Genomic DNA, 17,340 nt, shown 5'->3' with positions numbered 1-17,340 from the left:
AGCCCTAACGGCTTATCGTGCCCTTTGACATAACGATACGGTCAAAATCACTGTCAAGTGAACAGAGCGGCATCCAGTGTTTTGCACTAATGAAATCAAAGTACTGTAAATTCTGCAAGTGAACAGCAAATTCAGCCCCCTGACCAAATCCACCTCTCGCACACACCCCCAGAGACACTCTCCAATTAACAATTAATCCTCCATTAAACCAGGTGGGCTCCTTCCTTTTCCATCAGATCTTTCTGTGCGCTCTGCTGCTCACTGACAGGTTCTGCTCAGCTAACACGCTTCTGCCACCAACCAGCTCTTTATTCACAACAGCTGAGCCACATTTGGAAGAAAAAAGTTGTAACGAAATAATTACAACAATATTCAAAACAGACACAGCACCAGGAAAAGATACACAGAAGTGAAGCCACCTAAGCAAAATGTTTGCTCCTTTATGCTAACATTTAGGCTAAACACACAAAGATGATCCATTTGTGTCAGAAAAAGGGATCTGACTGTTATTACTGGAAAACACACACTGTACGTTGTTTTAACAGTCAAGGGCAAGTGTGTGAGTGCTTAAAGGAGCCCATTTGGAGGGTCAGGGCACAAATCGGGGAGTTGTGCTTTTGCTTTGGTTTCAGGGGGTATTTGTTTGTTTTGTTTTGTGTTTTCCTTAATTCATTTTAGGTTTTAAGCCAACGCAGATTTTTCCAGCAGTGTTCTATCGCTAACTCAATATTGTATGTGTGTTTTGCTGGATAAGCAAAGTTAAATTGTATTTAAAGTGTGGGACAATGAAATAACACTTCAGATTCATTTCCTTTTAAAAATGCTCCTGATTGGATTTCAGACACTGGGAGAACAGGGGCACAGAGGATTTGAGTTACAAAAACCCAGCATTTTAATTAACTGCTTTATTGAAGACAGGGAATTCAACAAAAAATCCCATCAGTATTCAGAAGACTATTAAAAATAATAAAAATTTTATGCCTAAACTGATTAGTATCTATTTCATAGTGTTATATAAGAAAATAAATATTACGTCTACATTTTTTTCCCCTCCCTAAATTCAAAGTTATGCCTTTGGTTTACCCTCTCAAGTTTATACCAGACTGCTCCTTCCCAACAAAGGAGCACAAAGCTTTGGTTTGCAGCTGGAACTGGCACAACCAGTAACCACAGCACAGGTAGGTCCCACACACCTGGGCTCAGCGCTGCCTTCCATAGGAACAGCCTATCTATAAGCTGTTGTTTCCCCAGGTGGGTCAAACAGAGATTCTCTAATTTAAGGACAAGAGGAGGCAAGTCATAAACTGCAGTTTGTATTCATTTTCCCCCTTTATAAGCACCCAGCAAACTTCAAATTTGAAACATCTTAATTCTGCAGCAATACTCCACTCTTTCACACTGAAATATTACTGACCTGTATCATGTAGAGCTGTGCAATTCGATATTCTTCCACACTCATCGGAAGAGGAATACGATATTCCTTTATGAGCATTTTGAATACAAAAATCTTTTATCTGTTCAGAAACACAATCCAGAAGCTTTTAGTAAAGGCTCCTTAAATAATGGCAAGGAAATGCATCGAGGATCCCTGAAACAGAGAGAGAAAGAAAAAAAGGAGTAGTTATTTTCCATTCTTATTGCAGAACATCCTATTAAAAGAATTTTAAAAAAAAGGCAAACATTAATTTTTGTAATAGCTATAAGCTTAACAGCAGAGAAAAGAATCCCTGGAGCGCTACCAGACCCTTGGTATCAAACCAAACAGAATCTTTGAGATGAATTTTGATTTGCTTCAGGGGACACCATCAAAGCCATTACCCTCCTGATCTTTGCCACCGTATCAATCAGACTCTCCTATGCAACAGCGTCTCCGTAGAAGAGATGTGACAAAAGCTCAAAATGAATAGGCAGACCTCCTGTCGCCAGACAATAAAGTATCTCTCCAATGTCAGCAACGCACCAGAGATGCATCCACTCAAAGGTATCAGGTTTTATCCTCTCACATTCATCCAGCACGAAGAAAAGGCAGTAATTAGACTTCCCCAGCCCTCAGTAACACCATGATGAACAAAGTAATTTGGATTCTAATAAAGACGGCAGAAAAATACTTTTATTCTCTGCTTTTTTTTGAATTATTGTCCTGGTAGGACCCGTTCTCTTTCACTTCAGAGCAGTCTACAGGCAGAACCCTCTTGACACTGCAATGCCAGACTCATTTTTACATTCCCACTGAATACAGCCAAAAATCAAACTGCACCACACACACAAAAATCCCAACGCAAGGCAATTTAATAATAATTTAATTGCCTAAGAATACAGGGGATACAGCATCTACTACACCAAGGGTTAAAGCAGTAACTTTTCAAATGTGCTTCAGACTCCCTACAGGCCGCTCGCTGACAGGTTCTGCTCAGCTAACGCGCTTCTGCCATCAACCAGCTCTTTATTCACAACAGCTGAGCCAAATCTGGAAGAAAAAAGTTGTAACAAAATAACTACAACAATAAAACAACAAAATCGTGTAAGGAAGGGTTGCGGGGAAGATGCCAGTTGAAGAGAAGAGGAGCGAGAAGCAAAGCTGGGGTTGAATCCGCCTCGGCAGGACCTGGCGGCCGCTCTCCCACCAGAGCACAAAACACTCACTCCTCATGGCCAAAATCCACCTTTTTGCTGTGCCTGCCTATCGGAAGTGTTCAGAAATAGCTGCTGCAGCAAAACCAGCCCCAAACCCTACAACTGCCAGGGGAAAAATAATAAATAATAAATAAAAACATCCAACTTTCCTAGTGGATTGAAGCGTGGCCTGGGAACTAGGAAACCACACTGCTGCTGCGTGTTTGCACAGCACTTCACCAACCTTTTACGAGCTTTGGAGAGGTTAAAACACATGCCCATGGGCACAAAGCAACCAGGGACAAAATTCAGGCTTTCTAAGCCAGGTTTACTGACTCGTCACCCGTGTAGCACTCAAAGGGCACTACAACGTCTCTGTCTCACGCCAGCGCTGACCCTCTGCTGGTTTTAGGCCTGACCCAGGCACGCTGCTGTCCGCTGGCTTTGGTTTAATTACCACATTTCTAATTGTGCAGTAAAACCCATCCATCCCAGACTGACTCTTCTAGAACAACTATCCATCTGGAGCTGCATTACCTAAATGATTTATTTTCAAATTCTATTCTCTGTTTCATTTTCTTGCTGTCAGAGCAACCTGTGTGTGTGGAGCAGGGGAATCAAAACCAAAATCTTCGCCATGACAAACCCTACAGAGAATAATTTTGGGAAGACTGCACCATCTGACACCACCATCCCAATGTGCAGAAGCTTGTGTGAGTCCACAGGCACGTGCACGATTTCCTCCATCAAACTAATCCTCCAGAACAGGTGGAGATAATCTCATTAAGTGGTTTTTAATTAGCGTCCTGGCAAAGAACAACAGTAACTGCCAGAGGATGGATGTCAAGCACTGGCCCCAGATCTGCATTGCTACAGGGGTAGGACCCCAACTCCTGGACTTAATGACAGTGGGAGGCTCAGCTACGTGTCTTGAGCAGCTCGTTATGCTTGAAAGATCTTTGAAAATTAGATTTAAAAGCTCCCTCCTCCCCCAACCATTCCCCAAATGCTCCGAAAGCGATTCTGCTCCCACCATAAGGACATCAGTCACGTCTGCCTTTGCTGCTTGCTAAAAACAGGATATTTCTATCGATTGGAAGAGATGAATAAAACAAAAAATAGAACCTTGAAAGCAATAAAATGGCAGGAAACCAGTAGCAAGATGGAAAAAATGTGTTTATAATGAAGTACCAGGCAGGTAATAACTCACAAGCCAAGACACAAGAGGGTTTATTTCATTACAGACTGAAAAAACCCAACCATTGTAGCCCCAAGCAGCCGCCCCGGAGCGTGCGGAGCTCGTCTGGTCGCAGCAGCGGCTCCTGGTCCAGCGTCCTGCCGGCCCAGCTGAGCTTTTGCTGTGAAGTTCCCCTTCAGGTTTCTACTTCCCTGCGGTCAATGTTAAAAAGGAAGCGTTTCAGCTGGGCCTGCCCGTCTCAGGCAGCAGCAGGTCCTGATGATGTGCCCGGTGGAAAGCGGATGCTCCCAAAACCCTGGAAACACACGAGGCAATAGCAAGAATCAAATCGCAACCTCAAACCAAGGGGGCCGGAGGGAAAAGGCACCTGAGATCAGCAGCCTGACCCTGAAGGAGGCACAAGGAGAACTGGGCTGTGTTTGAGCTGAAAATAACCTGCCCTAACTCTTGTAGGAGAATTGACACCCAGGTAGCAAACCACAAAAGATAAACGTGGGTTTTTACCAGATTCAGATCTTGGGGAGCACCATGCCCAGTGGGACAGAGGTGGCCAAACCATGCTTGCAGACAACTCACTGAGGACAGCAGCCTCCTTCCAAAAGACTTGGGACTTTACAGAGAACCAAGGCTCACCAAGACCGCTTACCGTATTGCCCAAACAAAACAAAGACGTTTGCCTGCAGACATGATGGCTGCTATGGAGAGATGAAAAATCCCTTCTGGAAGCAAAAGGAGCCAGGACACAGCTTTGGAAAACGGGCGTCAAAACAGCAGCTGTGTCCCTGGCGCTTCCCTGCGTCCAGCCCATTGCTACGAGCAGCCAGGGGTGTTTGTGGGGAGATGCTCGACTTGCTGGGATCAGCAAGAAGTCGGCATTCTGATTCTGATGGCACACTGGGTTTGGCTGTCCAGCCGCCGAGCACCAACTGGGATCTTCTACACATCTGCCAAACCCCTGTGGTCACACAACCGGGACCGGTGGCAGCTCAAGGCCATTTGCAGAACTCGGCTTGCAGCGGCTTCCCTGAGCAGGACGAATACAATGGTGACGCACGACATTTGCAGACTTGCTGCTATTTCTACGATAGCCAAGTGGCACATTTGTACAGGCCATTATTCAATTTATACGCAGAGCTGTAGTAACTGTGAAAGCCAGGCGCATAATTTTATACCTCAATTATTTTAAAATCAGGTTCTCAAAGCATCATAATTATGCTCCAGAGTCAATATCCTGCTGCGATGAGTCAGGTCCACTTCTGAGCTATTGCTCCAGGCTATTTGAAGGGTAGCACTCAGCATGCTGCATTTACTTCTGATTTTAATGGTTTCCTATTTTTTTGATCTTTAAAGCTTGGGAAACTATTGGGATCTCCAGAAGCTGAACAGATCGAGAGACCCAGCAATATCTCCCCATTTAGTGCATTAATTTGGTGTTGGGGTTGTCACTTTGGGAGCATCAGGGCCAGCCTCCCCATTACTGAACAAGGTAGCAGAGGACTGATGACAACTGACAGCTTTTAATTAAGGAAGGGTGAAGGGTATTTAAACTGTGCTATCAGAGTCCTGAAGGTCAAACCCCGGCCAGGCTTGACAGGCTGGCCCTGAAGGGCTTAGAAACTGAGTATTACAGCAAAAATCCTGGCTGCTCATGTCACTTGGGCCCAATGCAGAAGCACTCAGGCCGGCGGGTTCAGGATGCTATTCCCAGCTGTGCTCTTACAGCTGCCACCTCCACAACTAATTTTTGACCAGCTCACGTTTTCCACATCCAGGCTGCTGAGCACAGGATTTTCAGGGCTGAAACAAGCTCCACAATAGCTCACCCCATGCCACAGCTGCCATTTCTCACTTTCAACCGGGAAGAAAAAGCCCTACATGTAGAGAGCTACTTTAATGGGCTTCTTCTCGCCTCACGCAGGAAGTTCATTTCACACTATTTGAAAGTCAAAAGACTCGCTCTAGGAAGGAAAAACCCATCAGAGTTGCACGGCAGTGACAGGTACCAGCCCTGGAACTGCAGCCTCAGGTTCTCATCAGCCGCTGCGTGTTCGGGGCTGTGCTGCCTTTTGAAGCCGAGAAAGTCACCCCGATGAAAGATCACGCTCGTGAGCTAAAGATCGATACCCTCGACTCAGCTATTGAGCAATTCTGCTTGTGGTATTTTCACATAACTGAGAAATGAAAGATAATGAACAGAAACCAAGAAAACCAAACACATAATGGCAAAAGGATGAGAAAAGGCCCTTTCTGGAGACCACATCTACCTCCCCAAAGACTTTCCTTAGGTTCTCTACGTCTCTTTTATCCCCCGAGAAGATGCCTCTTTGAACAAAGCAGTATCAGATATGTTAGCATTGATCCCAAACGTATCAAACACCTGGACACTGGGAAGCAACGCCAGACTCAGCAGCCTGGCCACCGTCCCTGTCCTGCAGAGCTCCTGAAGCAGGATCAGTGCCCTCTCATGACTGCAAGAGCTGCGCTTGGATTTATTTATGCCATTAGAAGCAGCAGCATAACTGTGAAACAGATTCCTAGGACCTAAGTCAGCATTTTTTTTAAAGGCAGCCTCAACACTCACACCTTGATTAATGCGGCACTCTCCTCCTGGCCCCAGAGCAGTCTTGCTCAGCTTTATCCATCCAGAATATCACTGCTGCAGAGACTATTCCCCCTTTATGTGTTGCTCTGATCCCGTTTGTCCACGGTGTCCCTGCCTCTCCATCAGTACCTGCAAAACACTGTTATTTAATCCCCCCGAACACACGCAGCCTGAGATCCGTCACACAGACTCTCCTGCCCACGTCCCACAGTTGTCTCATTGGGAAGCACCATGGGACAGAGGAAATCTTCTCGTTTTGTGAGTGGCGACACTTGGTGCAACGTCAGCTGGAACACAAGTGTCTCCTCCCATCATGTGAATGGCAACCATTACATAAAGCTCAAGGGGAAAACACAATCTATGAGGGTTTTGCAAGCAGATGAGTATTGAGCACTCGTATTTTACCATTCCCTTCTCTCCCCTCTCCTCCCAGCCTGCCCAAGCGATCTCTCCTGCACCGACAATGGGACTGGTCCAAGCAACGTTCACATCCAAAGGTTAAAATCCCCCAACATTTCTATGTAGTAACTTTGTGGCTATTTGCCATAACACTCAACGCTGCGCTCAAATCTCTTTCACACATGCGATAAACTGAAGAAACTGAGTGAATTTTTAAAAATCTGCAAGTTTTCGGGTTTTGCAGTGTAGGTCGTACCTGGCTACGCACTTAAAAACTCATTAGGCCTCAGGAAAAATAAAATGATCTAAAGTTAAAGCTCCTCAAAAGTGCACGGTTCACACGCTCACTGCTAAAAGGCCACTGTGTCAGTAAGTAACGCTCTTTGTAATCGCACGTCTAATCTGTCACATCTTTTACAAACAGACATTTTTTAATGCAGATGCTTACACGTCCAAGTTTCACGACTGGAAAACGCAAACACGCGTGGAAAATCGTTTTCCTCAGGTGTAAACCTCAGGGCAACCTCAAAAGACATCCCAAATGCAGATAGCGCTGCAATGGGCCGAGGATAAAACACTGTTTGATAAGACAGAGCGAACAAGTCGCATTTACAGTACTTGATTTTTTTCCATTATTAGATACAATTTGACGTCACTTATAGAATTTAAGAGCTCATTGTAAAGCAGACGTTTATTACAACAGAAGGATGGAATCAGTCCAAGTGCAATATAGCTACACTGCAGCTATTAAATCTTGTTATAGTTCACTGGGCAGCCAAATACTGGCTTGAAGCAATGAGAGGGAAAAAGGGAGGGGGAGAAGGATAAAATATAAAGCAACACCACACCAAAGCATGCACACACACATACCATGTTTTCTCCTTAAATACTGTGCTGCTGCTTCATATTTTTCATTCCTATTACTCCTTTAACACAAAACTTTGCTCCTTCCCTCCTGCTTTATAAGCGATGCCGCGGTGCAAAGCAAGGCAGCCCTGTCCATGCACACGTTGGCTTCAAGGGGACCAGGTGAAGTTCATCAGCTGAACTTTGGCTGGAAAATTAACGTTTCAAGTCCTGCCATGCCTGGAGGTTATACAATAATGAACTAATAAAGACGCCATTAAAAGAACTAATATGCACACTGAAGTCACAAATGAGTTCAGAGGGAAAGACAAACCAGCCTCTAATCCTTTTGCTGATGCTGGGGATAAAGCTGAATATTAAAAAGAACACATCCCAAAATTAAAGGTTAAAAGTTTCCAAGTAGGCTGCACAGAGCAGCCCCCAAAATCGTGTCCTGTTCGGCTGAGCAAAGGGACCCGCTTTGAACCAGCTGCTCTTCGCCCAAGTCTCTCAGATGCTGAAAATAGGCAGACATTACATGCATGCATACAAATACGTATAGATGTTTAATATATATCTTATATATAGACATACATGCATGTACATAGAGACAAAAATAAAAGCAGCATTGACAATGTGATAAGAGCAGTGCGTTGGATGGAAACAGACTGAAAATTGCTGGCGGCTGAGTAAACTACTGTAAAGAAAAATCTATCCAGAGCTAAAGACACACAGACATACAGCAAGGGACAGTGTTTTGCTTTCACGGCGGGCACCTCCATCAGCTGAAGGCCACTGACATACAGGGGTCTGCATCCTGTGTGGGCAGCAGTGGCATGGGATGGGGATGGGATGCTGACCAAGTGCACGAAAACAACAAAACCCCCTCTAATTTCCAAGGTAGAATCCCCAGGAGACTATTGCATTTACACCTCACATCTCTGGGTGCTACAATCTCTTTTCCTATAGAACTTCAGGAGGAGAGCGAGCTCAAATGCATGTGGGGCTGTCCCCACCGGTTTGTCAAGGCTTCACTTGGATTAAGGAGTAAAAAGCCAACAACAAACCCAATCTTGCTCTTAACGCCCTGCGGAAGAACGTTTTTACTGAACTCACAGCAAAACCACTGGCAGAAAGACCGAGAAAGACCAATGTGTGAAGTTGACCCAATGAGTTGGTCGAACTCGGGATCCACACCATCCCTCTTCTCTCTCTCCATTAGTTGCTGCACTGGAAATTACACTAAAACCATCCAATACCCTCAAATTTTTTAATTACAACAAGACCAGGAAGCCACGAGAGCTCCCACTCTTTAACTGCACCAGTCACTAAGCATGCAAATAAGAAACTGAGGGTACGAAATGTTGAGAGCAGCAAGGCTGAGGTGCAAGGTCTCTGGAAAGCCGGGTGACCAGCTCACCCGAGGTCCCCCAGGCACCAAGCTGAGCACAAACCAGCCCCGACCCTCCCGCTCAGCCTGGCTGTGAAGACAAACAGCCTCAGAGCTCAAACCAGGCGTGTTTCCTGAGCAGCTTATATTGTTTTTAAAAAAGAAAAAATTTGGAATGAAGAAAAACACTTCAAACTGCAGAAACAAGGAAACTTGGAGTCCCCAGGTTGTTTACAGACATAAAAGGTTTTTACTGTTTAATCTCAGTTACCCTCACGGCATCTCAAGCCCCTCTTCTTATGCTAATCTCTTCAGAGACACATGCATGTACCTCTCTCATCTGTCCCCTTCACCCCTTCTCCCTCCGATCCTCCATGGTCCTGAAGAACGAGGACAACTTCATGTCTTTCCCATGGTGTTCTGTGCCCCGGAACCATATTGGCCAACAGCGCAAGGCAGTTGATGGCCACTCAGCCCCAAACCCACTGCAGCCTCATCTCATCCCCTCATCCCCAACTATATCAGTCATTCCCCATTTTATAGCTTATCCTTGGGCCTTCGCACTCATCTCTTCTAAATCATAGCCCATTTCAGACTCTTTTTTCAAGGTTATTTTCAATTTCTATCTCCAAATACCACTAAACTTGTTTTTGAGACACAAAAATGCTATTTTGTGATTTGAGGCAGCGCTGGACAGACCCTGGATTGCTTCCTCAGTCATTCTCTATCAAACTGAAAGGAGACATCAACAGCTACTCCACTTTTCCAGTAGTTACAGTCTAGATGGAAATAACATTTTATTACCTCACTTCTGCAAATATCACGGGGTAAAGGCAATGAACATTCATAGCTGGTTTAAAAAGACTATTTCATGGAGGAAAACACTGTATGATTGCAAAGCCAGTGTTATAGCCCCATAATACTTCACACTGGTTTCATTAGGCTGAGATTCGCCTTGCCTACAGGCAAAACAGGGAGAGAGAAAATAAGTCCTACTCCATTAGAAGAAACTTGCAATGACACCTAAAACTCCTGCATGGGAAGCGAGACAAACGCAGCAGTGAAGGTTGATGGATGGTGTTGCGATAGAGATTGAAAGTAAGAGGCTGTTTTGCACAAGAGCGGTAAATGTTTAATATCTCCTTCGCTTCGTTCATCCATAACACCAACAGATTAACAAGGTTTCTGTGGCTGTATAACATCTTTGGAGTTTTGATCTTGGAAATAATTACACTAAATATTTCATAAGTGCCTTTGAAAGCTGGGGGGGGTGGTGGATTGGGGTTTTTTTAATAAAGAAAAAAAAGCAGCACTAGCTGCTCTCAGATTGCAGCAGGATAATGAAGGTGCACAGATAATCAATAACCATTTTCAGTTCATTATTCAGCACATTTTGGGCTGGTGTTATTTCTTCCTCTCTATATCCCACATACAGAGTGATGTAGCATTTTTAAACCATCAGATCTCACTGCTTTTGCAAATCATCCTTAATGCTAACCACAATACAGAACCCCCAGCCTCTAATAACGCCTACATAATTTATAGGTTTCCAGGGTGTTTTCGGCTGAGCAGATTGCACGCTGAGGCACAGGAGGCCAAGCTGAGCTACGTGCCAGACGGGTGCAGTATCTTCTTTGGTCTGGGTAACAAATCACTGACTAATTTCTGTTGCTTATCCCTCCACTTCTTAAGAAGCCTCCAGAGGTTAAAGTTTCTGTTCTAAGTCACCTCAAGAGTTCCCAGCTCAAGGGTCCTTGGACTCTGGGCTCCTCCGTGGGGAATCGTGGTGGTTCTGGGGCTGCTGATGGGGCCGGGTCCTTGGCTTCGCAAGGTCCAGCTGCTGCTCTGGGGCCACGAAATTGAGGAGCTTTGCAGGTTCTTTCCAGGACCTGTGGAAGGTCTTCCAGGAGGAAGAAACACCATTGCATTGGTAGTGGTAGGGACTCAACCAAGTCACAGGTCATGGTTTAGTGCCAGATTTAGGTTATGGTTGGACTCGATGATCCTGAGGGTCTCTTCCAACCTAAATGACTCTGTGATTTCCATGTGCTGCTGGAAGAGGAGACACCGTTCAGTCACACAAGGATTAAATTATAATAGGAGCCTTCTGGAAATAGGGAAAAGTCCTCCCTGGAGAAGGCCAACATCTGCCTTTGCCTTCCCACCAGAGAATACACATTTGCAGAGCAACTGAGGCTGAAGTGGTTTTAAACCCTTTTCCTAAGCACTACACAATCATGGTTCATCTCACCATTAAGCCTCCAGCCTGGCCCAAGCAGCCCAAGCCTAATGCCAGCAGAGTTATTTCTCCATTACGCATCCAGGAGGGATAGACGCCCTGGCTCAGCTACCTCCGAGTTCGGATGACAGCAAAGGCAGTTCCTGGTGCTAATTCTCCCTCTAGGAGCATGGTGACTCACCGCTGGAGCATTTTCCTGCCTGGATGACAGGCCCAGGACCAGCGGGGTCACCCTGGAAAGCTGCTGGGACCACTGTGTGCGGTGAGATGAGAAGCCCCGAAGCTCCATTATATCTGCACCTCCAATGCAAGCAAACCCTACAAATGAAATTTTTAAAGCATCCACAACAGATGCCTGCAGAGCATTTAAAGTGCTATTTTTAAAAAAAACCCAACCACAACACCCATACCACACATTTGGTTTCACCTGGCCATTTTTTTCCCTTTTTAATCACCGCTTCAATGCCTTCTCTGAATCACCTTCTCAACAGCCTTGATACTTCACTGCCACATCCATCCATCTTCTGATTTCTGACAACATAGATAACCCTTCACACACCCCAAGGCAGAGGACACCCGCAGTAAAGTCATAAAACACCACCATAGAACAGGACAGGACTTGAGGAGGCCGATCACACCCAGACAGGGACACTGTCCCTCCCAGGAGTGACGCCAGCTGCACCGTTGGATATTTAACTGCTCAACAAGTTTGCTGAACACCAAAACGCCTGTTTCTGCCTAATACCTATAAACCCTTCTCTAGATCAAACTTAGGGCCAGCTGTATAGTTTTCCATTTATTTTGTTTTCTTGACATTGACGCCCATTTCCAGCATTTTGCAGACTTGTGAAAGAAGATGTGATAGAATAGGGAAAGCAAATGGCATCGTGAAAGGATCATGAGCATCTCCAGCCAGCGTGAAACTGCAAGTCCCATCAGGACAGGCTCCAAAAAAAACCCCACAATAATAACTGATGAGTTTGCTGCAAGCCAAGGACAGGAGTGGTGCCCGAGGAGATGAATGCAGGTCTGGCAAGAAGAGAGGGAACAAAGCACTGTTGGGCTGAGTCACCCAAGCTGGGCAGGCACCCACGGGCTGGTGCAAGTTCTGCTCCTCACAGCACCTGGCACGTGCATTAAAGCTCTGCCCTGTCCTCAGTATCATTAGCCCCCATTTGCAGTCTGGAATTCCACGTGGTTTTATTCTTCAGAGTAAACTGGATATCAAACTCCAGCTAAAAATTAAACTTCACAAGTTGGTGTTCTACAACACAACAAGGGGTCATTCTGTGTCCATGAGGCAAAAGAAAGCAGTTTATGAGGATTAAAACAAAATATGTTTCCTGACCCCAAGGCCAGTTCAAATAAACTTTCCTCCTCTCTTCCCTACTGAACATCCAAATTGTACCTGGAGTGTCCTTTTTTGAAGTTTTCTTCATAAGAAAGTGTTGCAAAAGCAAGTCAACAGATGGTTATGGCACAAAATTTTCCTTTTAATTAGAACCACCATTGGATGGAAACCTCGTTCCAGCCTGAGAGCAGCTCAGGAAGCAAAGCACAGAGCAGAAAGTGTCCAATTCTACCAGTTCAGATTTCAGGGAGAGCTCTAAAGGCCCTGAGTGGTGAAGTTCCCTGTCCTGGCTTTGCGGCTCTTGCTACGGTCTGGCCAGTTGTGTGAGAGCCACACGTCCTTCATTAAAGGGCATTACAGCTGTATTTATATCTGACATAAATCTGCTTTGTAAACAGTGACCTGATTCAGGATCTGGACTTTCTTAGACGGCAACATCAACAGCACATGTGTGTGCTGGACCCCAACGGGCAGCACCAGACCTGCCCGACCACCAGGACCGGCGGGTGGAAAGTGAACATCACCACAAGCTGGAGGGTTTGGCACATCCAGAAAGGGTAACAGTGCTCTGCAGGTAGAGGAGCCGGAGGGTTTGAACATTTCAACTTTGGTCATAGCGTGGCAGGAAGAAAAGGACAATTATTCTGTAATGCAAGTGCCTGAAGAACTGCTAAGTTTGGATAGTTTATTCCAAAATTCCCTGCAAACTCTGGCCCAGCCAAATCAGAAATCAGTAGCTGAATGGAAAATAACATCCAAGTTCTCACTCCAGGCACTAGAACCTGTTTTCTTATCTCATTTCTTTTTCTCTATTTGCTGTCAATTCAAAACGCTATGGCAAAAAAAAATCAGTCCATTACACTTGCTCTTAGAAGTCTTAAACTCCTGTGTTTGAAGTTGGCATTATCAACAGAGTCCATAAATTGCAGCTGAAGTACATAAAGGAAGCAGTCATGACACAGCCCCAATTTAATCTGAATCAGGTCGCTATAGTCAAAGAAATGTTTTTCAAAATGTTAATTAATTTTTAAAAGAATGGATTAAAGGGGGCTCTCAATTAATAGAATACTTTACGGAGACAAGCTAGAGAGGATTGTCCATTTTATTAATATAGCGATTTAACAGCTATTCAACATCTAATAACTTCTCATTAAAAGTCAACCCTCTCCCTTTTACCCATTTGTCAGAGACAATACAGCCTCATTAGCCTCAAAGTTCCATTTCTGCTTTTCCACAGATTTGCTTTGATTTTGCTTAGACCAATAAGCTAAAATCCTGAATGACAGCAAAGTCCGGAAATGTACAACACAAATAGCGCATTTGTCTTCTAGATGGTGTTTTGGTGTCGCATTCCAGCCACGGTTACACGGTCGGGCGCTGCAAGCGCCAGGTCGGACATCTCCAGGTCTATCCATAATATGCTGCTCAAACGCACATGGCCAAGGTTTGCCCAGGAGCCATCCCTCATCTGGAAAAGCACACAGATGATGCCCTTTTCCAACACCTTTTCCACCCAAGGACAACCAGTAGCACCTCACAGCCTGCCTGGAATTGGAAGGTGGTGTTGAATAAAGGACATACAGCAATTTCCACTTTTACCAGATTGTTCTTACTACAACCGTGCAATCTCAGATCAAGCAGGTCTTCAGTCCGTAATGCACAAGCAGACACATCGTTCTGGGCGGTTGTTTTAAGCTGCAAGGATCTGACAGACCTCGGGTCTGAGCTGGGAGGACACTGGGGACAGCAACATGCAAACCCCAGCACTCTAGAGAAGCTGAAGGACACCTGAACATCTCCTGAACAAGACACAGCAGCAGAGAAAAGCTCCTGTCAATGCTACCCTAAAATAAGTACATTAATAAAACCAGAAAAGCCCTGTGACGCCAGGAGGAAAGCAGCAGCAGCTGCCGTCCATAGAAAAGATAACAGAAACTGAAAGAGGTTACAACTAAGGCTAATACCACCCAAAAGCTAAAGCAAACAAAAACATTCCAGTCTATCAGCTTTATCTGCAAAGACTATTCAAGCTGTTCTGAAGACCGTAACAGCCACACACACAGGCTTTAACAAAAAGAGACACCTTTCCCCAGCTCCTGCTGCTGCAGTTCTAAGGAATGAATGCAGAAATCAGCAGAAGGGGAAGCTCACAATATATAAGGCATCGGTTTCCAAGAGAATATTTATCATGTCACGTGGGACAAACATTTTTAGCCAACTTGGCAGAAAATAGACAAGCTGCAAAGCTACCCTAAAAATACCCGTCATGATAGTTACAAGAAAGAAAAGCAAAGCACAAGCAATGGCAGCACTAACAAACCACACTGCTAACTATTTTTTATTACATACACCACCTCTAAAAGATCATCTCGGTCGCTCGGGTGTGCAGTTTATGCTTTTGGCTTTATGTCATGCAATTAAGATCCAAGCCAAGCTCATTCCAGACCAACGCCTTATGGTTTCATCTGCGTGGTTTACTAATATATTTATCCCTCTCCACCTCTCTTGAGCACAGTACTATGCAGTTTCCAAATTCTGGAAGTCAGCTGTCCCCAGACACATCCATTCCTCTCCCACAGAAGGAAAGGGAACCAGAACATCGTTAGTTAGGAACTGAAGAACGTTGGAGCTGAGGACAGACAGTTGGCTCATCCAGACTGACAGCTCACATTAGACAAGGTGGCCGATGTCTCTGACCTTTTCCTTGTGAAAACAACGCAAGTATGAGCAGAAAAAGCTGATTTGAAGTTGTGCTCCTTGGGAAGGTGTGAGGTTAACAAAGTAAGGGGCTCTTCACCACCCTCCTGGTTGCTTTTCCTCTGAAGGTGAGCGCAGCATCCCACAGCCTGTGTGCCCTGCTGATGTCTCCGACTCATTCACCATTACCTTTGAGTGCAATTATACAGGAAAAAAAGACCCGAGAGAAAACACAAAAAATAAATAAGGCATCGATTATTATATAAAACCCAGGACCTCGTCCCCTCTGCTCTCCCACTGAAATAAAGCTTTTGCCAGGAACCAGCCTTCCTCAGGACAGCACTACGCAGCTTCAGCGGTTCAAATAAAATGGATGAAGATCAAAACCATCCAAAAGCTTAACAAGTCAGCCCTAGGCCGGAGGTGCAGAGGCTGGACAGGAGCCACAGGAGGGGTCACCCACGGTGACGGTGGCTCTTCCCAAGGCACGAGCCAGAGCACAAACCAGCTCCGTTCCTGCAATGCGCAACCGCGGAGTCAACGCTTGGAAAAAACCAACCAAACTTATTTTTGTCACTAAAATCACCAAGGGTGACTCACAATAGGCTGGGGGAGCCTTGTTGATGAGTTTCATTGTTATGCAGTCACTTTTCCCCCTTAATTTGCAAAAATACCCTGAGTGACAATAATGACATAATTAGGTAACGCCGGAGAAAACTTCCAAGTTCCAAACTAATCGCAATTGCTGCTACTGAAAATGCAACAGAAATTAGCGATGCGGTCAATCTCTGTTGATCACTGAAATTAGAAGACAAGAATCCAATGGGATTAGCCGTTATCTTCTGCAAATTCAGCAATAAAATCCCAGTAGCTCCATCAGGAGCAAGAACTGCAGCAAGCACTGCTTCGAGGATGATCTACTGCTACGTACATCAGAAGCATCTCCAACTTACCAAATACATAGGACTGTATCAAAATCAAGTAAAATCTTTGTCACCTCAGCCACAGGTCAGTGTTTTTCTCCCAGCAGGGCTGAAGAGGAGAAAAGGACAATGGCACACTTCGAAAATTACTTGCCAACTAAATGATGCTTCACTACGTACGTTTTGGAAGGTTTTCCACCTTACACTTTACACAACTCCTTGACTTGGTCAATGCAAATGCAGAAGAGCGACTTGTTAAGCTCGTGGTCAAATTTAGGACAATCGCTTCTGCTTCTTAAAGCACTGAAGTTGGCTGGAATCTTTATTTAGGACTAAAGTCTAGTGGCTTTCCCCCGAACAGGGGATGACATGGAAACTATTCTCCTTGTGGAGTTTATTTTGAGCAGAAAATATTTTCCAGTTCTATGCTTACAGACAGGATTGTAACTATTGTGTTACAGAATAATGACCAATTTTCAAAGCCTGTCACAGGGAAAAGCAGAGAAAGCTGCACTTTCCTCTTTACAGGACTTGCTCCTGCAAAACTTTATACACTTTCGAAATAAGGTCATGTGCTTCTTCAGCACAACAGGACCCCAATAAACACAACACTGCTATCCACCCCATTTATCACCCCAGGCAAGGTAAGATAATCACATTAGCCAAACAGTTATAAATTGACCATAACTGAAGGGAAAGGAAGTGATTTTCTCATATTCCTCTCTCCGGCAATCACCTCCAGGATTCTAAACCCAACAGTATCAGCCTCCCAAACACTTCCCAGTACTGAGCTCCTCTGGGATTTAGGGACAAATTCCTTCAGCACCTCTGAAGCCCCAAGTTAGCTTGTCACATTTATTGGAGAAAATGTTTTGCTGAGATGACTCTCCTCCCCAAACCAACAGCTGATCCCTGGTTCTGCTCCTGGGGTGCAGCAAAACCAGGGGGACTGGGGACCGTAAGGTCCAGCCTCAAGCCTGTCACCTGCTGATGCTTTTTGGCTTCATCCTCTCACCTCCAGGAGATGGAGAAGGCAACTCTTTCCGATTGCTCTTCGTGTAACTGGCAGCTCTAATACACAA

General features: G+C 45.1%; 1 protein-coding gene across 5 annotated transcripts in view; it reads right to left on the bottom strand.

Moving 5' to 3' along the window:
* The window catches only part of PITPNM2 (phosphatidylinositol transfer protein membrane associated 2), a 121,349-nt gene that overhangs the window by 59,488 nt on the left and 44,521 nt on the right, over nucleotides 1-17,340 (bottom strand). For all 5 annotated transcript variants that reach the window (XM_080355021.1, XM_080355020.1, XM_080355024.1 and 2 more), the window contains one exon: nucleotides 1,415-1,588. In XM_080355021.1, coding sequence (XP_080211147.1) covers nucleotides 1,415-1,492 — 78 coding nt within the window. In that variant the 5' untranslated portion in view covers nucleotides 1,493-1,588. The remainder of the gene's footprint in view (nucleotides 1-1,414; nucleotides 1,589-17,340) is intronic.

This window comes from Nesoenas mayeri, assembly GCF_963082525.1.
Source record: "Nesoenas mayeri genome assembly, chromosome: 17".
Classification (NCBI taxonomy): domain Eukaryota; kingdom Metazoa; phylum Chordata; class Aves; order Columbiformes; family Columbidae; genus Nesoenas; species Nesoenas mayeri.
The sequence above is the reverse complement of the archived record's forward strand: the minus strand, read 5'-3'. Positions and strand labels throughout refer to the sequence as shown.